Here is a 9,308-nt window from a genome sequence, read left to right as displayed (position 1 = left end):
GTGTTGACCAGGATGGTCTCGATCTTTTGACCTCGTGATCCACCCGCCTCAGCCTCCCAAAGTGCTGGGATTACAGGCTTGAGCCACCACGCCCGGCCTGCAAATCATTTTTAATAAATGGGTTTAAGAAACCCAATTGCTCTCCATCTTTTTTATATTGGGGAGGAGGGGTTATGAACAGAGAAATCATTCAAGTCAAAAAGACAGATACTAATTAAGAATAAGAAATATATGGCCAGGCGCAGTGGCTCACACCTGTAATCCCTGCACCTTGGGAGGCCAACGTAGGCAGATCACCTGAGGTCAGGAGTTCAAGGCCAGCCTGGCCAACATGGTGAAACCCCATCTCTACTAAAAGCACAAAAATTAGCTGGGCGTGGCGGTGCACACCTGTAATCCCAGCTAATCAGGAGGCAGAGGCAGGAGAATTACTGGAACCTGGGAGGTGGAGGTTGCAGTGAGTCTAGATTGCACCACTGCACTCCAGTGTGAGTGATAAGAGCGAAACTCCATCTAAGATAAATAAATAAATAAATAAAAATAAGAAATCTATGAGCCGGGTGCAGTGGCTCATGCCTATAATCCCAGCACCTTGGGAGGCTGAGGCAGGTGGATCACCTTAGGTCAGGAGCTTGAGACCAGCCTGGCCAACATAGTGAAACCTCATCTCTACTAAAAATACAAAAAATTAGCTGGGCATGGTGGTGGGCACCTGTAATCCCAGCTACGAGGCTGAGGCAGGAGAATTGCTTGAACCTGGGAGGCGAAGGTTGCAGTGAGTGGAGAGCATGCCACTGCATTACAGCCTGGGCAACAAGAGTAAAACTCAGTCTCAAAAAAAAAAAAAGAAAGAAGAAAGAAATACATTTGCTTAATTTCAAACCATTTTTACACAACATCCTTATTATCTTTGAAAAGTCAACTAAAAAAGTGAATGAAACATGTTCCAAAATACTGGGCTCTATATTTTTATATAAGGACCATCTATTTCAGTCTGAAAAAGTGATTTATAAACTGGTCCTTTACCATGTCCATGTTCTGCCCAAGTTAATGTGCAAAATGTCACATGAGTGGATCAAATAAATTCCACAGAGAAGAGAGACAACCCCGTCAAGGAAGTTAATATTCTAATCACAACCCAAACAACACATAACACAAGGAGCCTTGCCTTAGCAGCTGCTAGGCCTCCAGAGCCACCTCCAATGATGATAAGGTCATAGTCATAGGACTCGGGAAGACCCTCAGGGCCGTTCATTTTTAGTAGCTTTTGAAGTCTGCCCTCCTGATAAGCCTAAAGAAAAATAACAGAAGAGAAAATAATTTAACTTAGAATCGGGAATTTCTATAAAGCTTTGTAAGAAAATCTTTCCTTAAAGAAAAACAAAAGGAATTTTCAAACGGAAGATGTCATTTGATTTATATTAATTACACCATACAGATAGAAATATTCAACCTTCCTTAAAGTGGTGAACTGCTTGCTTTATTTTAGTTTATTAACCCCAAAGACTGTCACTGCTAACTACTTTGAAGTGTTCATATAATACCTCTACATAAGTAAACCAACTTAGGTCAAAATCAAGATTAATCATCAGCCCTTTATTCCTAGAATTTTTAAACTAGATTTTAAACCAGGTTTTTAAAAACATTTGTACTATGTTTCAATATAATTCAGCAATCGTCTTTACTTTCTAATCAAAGATAGAATGAGTGGGTTATGATCCCAAGCTAAGATAGGGGTTTGGTAAATATGGTCACAGCTTAATCTCAGTATAACAATTTTAAAAGATCAGCCAAATTTAAGACTTTTCTACACTGTTTAGCTGGGGTGTAACATCTAGAAATTCAGACCAAAACTGTCAATTGATACTGATCTGTATGAAAAGTTACATGTAAAAGTTGCTGCTCTTGTAGGATATTTTAAATAAGCCCAACTCTGCAAAGCTCATTCCTTTAATTTGCATTAATATGCATGAAGTCTCCCATATTTATCATTTATATTTAGTTTCCATATACTTAGCAAGTAACAGGCTTTTATAACTTAGATGTTAGGCTCTCAATTTAAAAAAAAAAATCCTTTCATTCCACTAATTCTGATACCCATCGATCATATTTCACATGGGTTTAATACGATATTTTGGTGATTTATTTAATATTACCTTTTTATTAAAATAAAAATCTTTTTTTTTTTAATTAAAATAAAAATCTATGTTAACAAGAGATAATGACTGAGAATGCTGTTAGCAGGCACAATACAATGTTTTTAAAATATCAAGTCTTAGGCCAGGCTCAGTGGTTCACGCCTGTAATCCCAGCAGTTTGGGAGGCCAAGATGGGAAGATCACTTGAAGTCAGGAGTTCGAGATCAGCCTGGCCAATGTGGTGAAACCCTGTCACTACTAAAAAATATGAAAATTAGTAAGGCGTGTGGCATGTGCCTGTAATCTCAGCTACTCTGGAGGCTGAGGCAGGAGACACGCTTAAACCTGGGAGGTAGAGGTTGCAGTGAGCCAAGATCACACCACTGCACTCTAGCCTGGGTGACAGAGTGAGACTCCATCTCATAAAAAAATCAAATCTTAACCTTAATAACAAAAAAAGTCCCCAAACTTACCAGCCCAAACTGCACATTTCTCTCTTGCCTACCATCAGATGTAGGGGGTGAAAGGCAGAGCTTGGGGTCAGCAGAACAACAAGGTTCCTGGGATGTGGAAGGGGGTGCGATGGAGCTATGTGACGGAAGAAGCACAGCATTGTGGCTACCTGTTGGCAGCACGTCAGGCACATGTAGTGGCTCAGGGACTGAAGGGAGAACACCTGGAAACCAGCAACAGTGGGGACAAGACTGCGCCACCCTGACAGTCTGCACAAAAGGTCTAGCATGACAGGCTGGTAAACACAGCCAGTAGTCATCAACTGGCATTATGGCCAAGGCTCCTCCTTCAATACAAGGCACTGTGGGGGAAAAACAACTTGGTAATAACAGCCATTCGATGAAAGGATCAATTAAGCTTCAAATAACTAGTGTGACTCTCTACTCAGTCTCAAAAAGCATGACTTACTGGTTTAAGAGTTTTTTGGTCTTTCAAAAATAATGTTTATTATGTCTGTATAATCTGTGTATGGATTTTGAAAAAGTCATTTACGTATTTTACAAATTTCTTTCTTTTCTTTCTTTTTTTTTTTTTNTTTGGTTTAAGAGTTAACCAATAAACGCAATTAGATGCTCTGCTGGAAAAATAAAATATAATCATTTTTCATCTTGACCTCATTTTATTTGCATGAACTTAGCAAAGATGGTGACAGAACACAATAACCAGTTGAATAAATGAAAACCACAGTTCTGGGAATCTCCCTCCTCCAATATACCTACTAGAACAAATATTGGAAAATGTATCCTCAAGCTGAAAAGCCACATATTTCATGCACCTATGTTTAAAATCTGTTCCTTACTAAAATTCTGTACCTAACCTGGGTTCTCATGGTTTAAACTTAAAGTCAACCAGTGCACAGATTTTACAAAAAAAGCTCTGGATGAGCCTCAACATTTTTAAGCACTATAGGTAAAACTGGTAAGACATGGGAAATTGAAGCATTCAGTTGACCTTAGAATTAAACATTTTGTTTTTAAATTTTAACCAAACTTGAAAGTGCTGTCATTCAGTTCCATGTTAAGTGGTATCTCACCTGAAATATAAATAAAATAGAAGACAGCTCCCCTAGAGAGTATAAGAAAGTAGCACAGAGATGGGGTAAGGAAAAGAGAAAAATGCTCCCATTCTCCTCCAGTTACAATTACTAGAAATTATATCCGCTGACCATGGTGAATGCCACAGAAGTTCTCAAACTTTTACATCTCAGGACTCCTTTACAATCTTAGCTTTAAAATTGAGACTCCAGAGAGCTTTTTTGTTAATGTAGGTTTTATCCATTTACTATACTAGAAATTAAAATTGAGAAGAAACTTAAAATATTAACAAATTTAAGAATAAGTCTAGTGTGGTGGCTCACGCCTGTAAATCCCAGCACTTTGGGAGGCTGAGGCGGGTGGAGCATGAGGTCGAGAGATGGAGACCATCCTGGCCAACATGGTGAAACCCTGTGTCTACTAAAAATACAAAAAAAAAATTAGCTGCGTGTGGTGACATGTGCCTGTAGTCCCAGCTACTCAGGAAGATGAGGCAGGAGAATTGCTTGAACCCGGGAGGCAGAGGTTGCAGTGAGCTGAGATCCCACCACTGCACTCCAGCCTGGTGACAGAATGAGACTCTATCTCAATTAATAATAATAATAATAATAATATACTTATTAAATGTTAACATCAGTATTTTTACTTAAAAAAAAAACTTTTTTAATTAGAAGAATGGCACTGTTTTGTATCTTTGCAATTCTCTTTAATGTCTGACAACAAAAGACAGTTCATATCTGTTTCTCCATTCACTCTGTTGCAACATCACCTGTCATGTAACCTCTGGAAAACTTCACAGTTCACATCCAAGAGAATCATAGTATTATGAAAATAATTCTGACCTCAAAGTATGCCCAAAAGGGCCTCATCCACTTTGAGAGCCACTGCTTAGAATGTAAGTAGATGACCTGTAGGCATTTGTCACTTGTTGGCAAGGCTTACACATTGAATGGTCTTCCTTTTCTTCCACCTGTCTGTCATAGTAATCCCTTTCCCCAGCCCTATTCCTAGTAAAACACTCCTCAAGTCTCCTCCAAAAAGGGTACAATACAGAAAGCAATTCAACTGTGGTGGCCTTTTAAAATCAGAAGAAGCAATCCTGACTTTTCCCCCAAACATAGCTTCTATCCTTTACCAGATTTGTACTTTTGTCCCCCTACCATTATACATGGCTCTGGTTCAGAAATAACCTGAGTTAAAATACTTGCTCTACAACTCAAAGGCGAGGTGACTTGGACAAATCACCTAATCCTTAACGAAGCTAACAGGTTCCTGACCTCATCAAATGGCTGAGTTTAAGAAAGATAATGCCTGTTAGCATAGTGGCTGGTAGGAATTAATCCCTTTAAGTTACTAATTCTCCATTTCCTGAAGAAGGGAAATTGCCTGAAACTAAGTCAAGAAGTGCTAGAACATATTTTATAGGTGTCCTCCGCTGAGCTTCCCTGCATCAATCTCCACCTGAAATGCCCTCTTCCTAACAAATCTTGATCCACTAGCATGATAGACAGACTAGCATGATGTTATACATTTTTATTCAGTGTACAAACATATTACCCTTCCACAGCATTCCCGTGGAGACTGGGGGCTTCCTTAACCAACACACTAAGAGATCACAACACAAAAGTTCCATTTTATCCAACAAATTTCTCTTCAGTTCCCAATGTTCTTTTCTTTCTTACAATGCCAATAACACAAGCTGCCACAGCACTCAGAATATACAACTGTTCCACTACCTGGGATGTCCTCTTTTCTCCACTCCAACCCCTTCATGCCCTTCAAGCTTAAATTAGAAGCCTTTACTTAACAGCCCTTGTGATATGGTTTGGCTGTGTCCTCACTCAAACTGAATTCCCACGTGTTGTGGGAGATACCCGGCAGGAGGTAATTAAATCATGGGGCAGGTCTTTCCCATGCTATTCTCATGACAGCGAATGAGTCTCATGAAATCTGACAGTATTATAAAGGGGAGTTCCCCAATTTCTCTCTTTGCCTGCAGCCATGAGGAGCAAGATGTGACTTATTCCTCCTCCTTGCCTTCCACTGTGATTGTGAGGCCTCCCCAGTGATATGGAACTCTGGGGTCATTAAACTCCTTTCTTTCATAAGCTGTCCAGTCTTGGATATGTCTTTATCAGCAGCGTGAAAATTGGACTAATACACCTTGAGTTGGGTGCTTCTCCTCTGAAATCCCACTGCTGCCATCACACAACCCCATCAACTCTGCAAGGATGAGCATCCTGTCTTTCATCTCTGTGGGCCCAGACTTTGGGAGCACTACCGCCTCACTAGATGAGAGCCTAGTCTTATGGAACCACCACCATATATGTGGTCTATTGTTGACCTCATTCAGTACATGGTTGACCTTATATAGTGCATTACTGTATTCTGGTAAATGACTTATGAAAAACAGATTACATTTCAAATGCCTCCTTCAAGGAGCCTCCCCTTAACCCTTCTTCCCAGGCAGCACTCCAACCTCTATCCAAGCAACTTTTCTTTTTTTTTGAGATAAGAGTCTTGTTCTGTCACCCAGGCTGGAGTCCAGTGGCACAATCTCGACTCACTGCAACCTTTGCCTCCTGGGTTCAAGTGATTCTCTTGCCTCAGCCTCCTGAGTAGCTGGAATTACGGGTGTGCACCATCAGGCCTGGCTAATCTTTGTATTTTTAATAGAGATGGGGTTTCACCATGTTGGTTAGGCTGATCTTGAACTCCTGACCTCATGATCCGCCCGCATAGGCCTCCCAAAGTACTGTGATTACAGGCACAAGCCACTGCACCCAGCCTAAGCAACTTTTCTTCAGAGCTATCATCATTAACAGGAATATGCTGTCTTTCTCTATGATAGGGTGAACAATGGTTCTCCAAGGTAGAAGTCTGGATCCCTAGAACCACTGAATACGTTATGTGTAAAGAGACTTTGGAGAATGATTAAGTTTTTAGAGAGAGATTTTTCCAGGATTATCCCACTAGGCCCAATGTAATCACGAATATTCTTATAAGAGGGATGCAGAGAGACACTTGATTATAGTACCAGGAGATGTGAGGACAGAAGAGGTTGCATTTCCAGCTTTGAAAATAGAGGAAGGGACAGATTGTGAGCCAGGGAATGCAGGTGGGCTTTAGAAGCTGAAAAAGGCAAGGGAACAGATTCTGCCTCAGAGCTTCCAGAAGGAACCAGACGTATTGATATTTGGATTTTAGCATACAACCTCCACAACTGTAAAATAATTAGTGTCATTTAAAACCACTCAACGTTTGGTAGTATGATAGAGCAGCAATAGGAAATTAATATACCCACTAAACTATGAAGTCCATGAGAGGTGGGCACTGTTCTATCCACCATTCTTTCACCAGTGCCTAGAACAGTAACTGGCAAAATGGGTACTCAAACAGTTGTAGAATAAACGAATTACTAATCACTTGGTAATACAACCCCTAGGACAAGGGTCTAAAAAGCATGATAAACAGTCATAGAGAATCAAAGGAAAGGAAATGAACCATTACAGAGATGAACCATTATCATGGAGGGAGGTGGCATCATGGAATTTGCTGACTCTGATCTAGAGAGTGAGCCACTAACATGGAGTCTACAATGAGAAAAATGTCTTTTTATATATTATCTCATTTGACCCTCACAATAAAGTCTTCCAGCCAGATGTTTATTCCCATTTCACATTGAATAGAGGCCCTTAGAGATAAAGAAACTTGCCCACAAGCCAAGAATTCAGCCCAACTTCGAACGGAGATGACAAACCTCTTGCTTTTCCAACTATACTATATACCGTAATTCATATCTCCAAGTACATTTCACAAACGTTTTCTACTTTCTTACTGTAAACTTATTCCCACTTGGCAAATGAAAAACCTGATGTTTACAGGTTAAATAATTTATCCAAAGTGCATAACTAGAATGTTATAGAGTGAGGATCTGATCCCAGATCCTCTAACTAGCAAGTGGTTCTACGATTCAATAGTTCTATTACATAAAAATATTCTCAAAATATTTTTAAAATATTTCTTAAAAATATTGTCCTAGTCTGGGTGTGGTGGCTCACACTGTTAATCCTCAACACTTTGGGAGGCCAAGGCAGGAGGATTTCTTAAGCCCAGGAGTTCAAGACCAGCCTGGGCAACATGAGACCTTGTCTCTTCCAAAAAAAAAAAAAAGAAAAAAAATAGCTGAGCATGGTGGCACGCAGCTGTAGTCTCAGCTACTCAGGAGGCTGAGGCAGGCAACTCACTTGAGTCTGAGAGATCAAGGCTGCACTAAGACATGATTGTGCCACTGCACTCCAGCCTGGGCAACAGAGCAAGAGACCCTGTCTCAAAAACAACAAAAAATTTCCTATATTTCAGTTTATTGAACCTGCAAAATTTAAAGTAATCTATATTACCAAGAAACAACCAAATTTGCAGTTTGATTCTTAAACTCTATAAACATTTTTAATCTCCTTATTTCCTCAAGGCAAGCAGTCACTTTAATTTCAAAAATGAGGCAATCCATCACGTCATATCATTTTACTGGTTGGTGTCATGCCAACCAGTAAAAATAAAAACACTAATGGTTAACTTTATATTTTAACAGCTATTAACTTTAGAGAAGACCCAAAAAATTACCTCTCCTAAGCCTCCAGATTCTCTATTAAGGCTTTCAAGTCATTGCTGTCAAATATTCCTAGTAAAGACATGAGGCATTCAACAGAGCAACTGATTGGCAGTAAAGTACTGGGGCAGGGTCTTTTTGCTGTCAGTGAGAGTACTTTTTCTTCCAGCAACAGATCTCTGCAAAACCTAAGGAACTTGGTTGGTAGAGACATGCTGAAGATCAGTGAGACCAAATGATGCTTCCATGACTGCTACTATAAATCAAAGGATAGTAGACAGTAGCAAGGGTCAGCACTCTTTCACATGTGAAAGAAGGAATGACTAGTTTAGAAAATAATTTGCCAAGTTTCATGAAAGTTGTTTTTGCTAAAACCTCTACTATTATTATTGGTGAAGAACCTCACCCCCATGCATGGAAGATCCTTCAACTCAATCTTGGTGTCATTTGTCTGTCTTTGGCTTTCCCTTTCCTGTACCACTAGGCTTAGTAGGAAAGTTTGCCACTGCTATGCATAACAAATACCTAAACATTTGCTAAATTACTAACAGCAAAATTCCACGACCACCAAACATTAAGCTCCTATAGGAATTGGGGTAAAAAAACTTATGGGGCGGCCGGGCGTCGTGGCTCATGCCTGTAATCCAAGCACTTTGGAGGCCAAGGCAGGCGGATCACCTGAGGTTGGGAGTTCAAGACCAGCCCGACCAACATGGTGAAACCCCATCTTTAAAAAAAAAAGCTTATGGGGCATGCTTACTGCACCTTCTCAAGTTGTTTTCTTAATGACCCAAATTCTTGGCAATAATCTCCAAATAAGGTTGTAATTTATATTCTTAAAACAACTATAAGCCACAGAAAGAAAAAAGCCTTTATGGCTTTACACTAAGTGAAGAACATCTAGATGAATTAACATGTTTTAGTTTCAGCAGAGGCAGTTTCCTAGCATTTAAAGCTCTGTTAAAAATTGCAAAATGGCCGGGCGCGGTGGCTCAAGCCTGTAATCCCAGCACT

General features: G+C 39.9%; 1 protein-coding gene across 4 annotated transcripts in view; it reads right to left on the bottom strand.

Annotated features, from left to right (window-relative positions):
* TXNRD1 (thioredoxin reductase 1) overlaps positions 1 to 9,308 on the bottom strand; it is a 115,446-nt gene that overhangs the window by 35,532 nt on the left and 70,606 nt on the right. For 3 of the 4 annotated variants that reach the window (XM_017540461.2, XM_017540468.2, XM_017540477.2), the window contains one exon: positions 1,169 to 1,291. In XM_017540461.2, coding sequence (XP_017395950.2) covers positions 1,169 to 1,291 — 123 coding nt within the window. Of the gene's footprint in view, positions 1 to 1,168; positions 1,292 to 2,611; positions 2,635 to 9,308 lie in introns of those variants that run through there. The other variant, XM_017540453.2, reaches the window with a different exon arrangement.

The sequence above is a fragment of the Cebus imitator genome, unplaced genomic scaffold (assembly GCF_001604975.1).
Source record: "Cebus imitator isolate Cc_AM_T3 unplaced genomic scaffold, Cebus_imitator-1.0 Scaffold8, whole genome shotgun sequence".
In the NCBI taxonomy this organism is placed as follows: Eukaryota; Metazoa; Chordata; class Mammalia; order Primates; family Cebidae; genus Cebus; species Cebus imitator.
The sequence above is the reverse complement of the archived record's forward strand: the minus strand, read 5'-3'. Positions and strand labels throughout refer to the sequence as shown.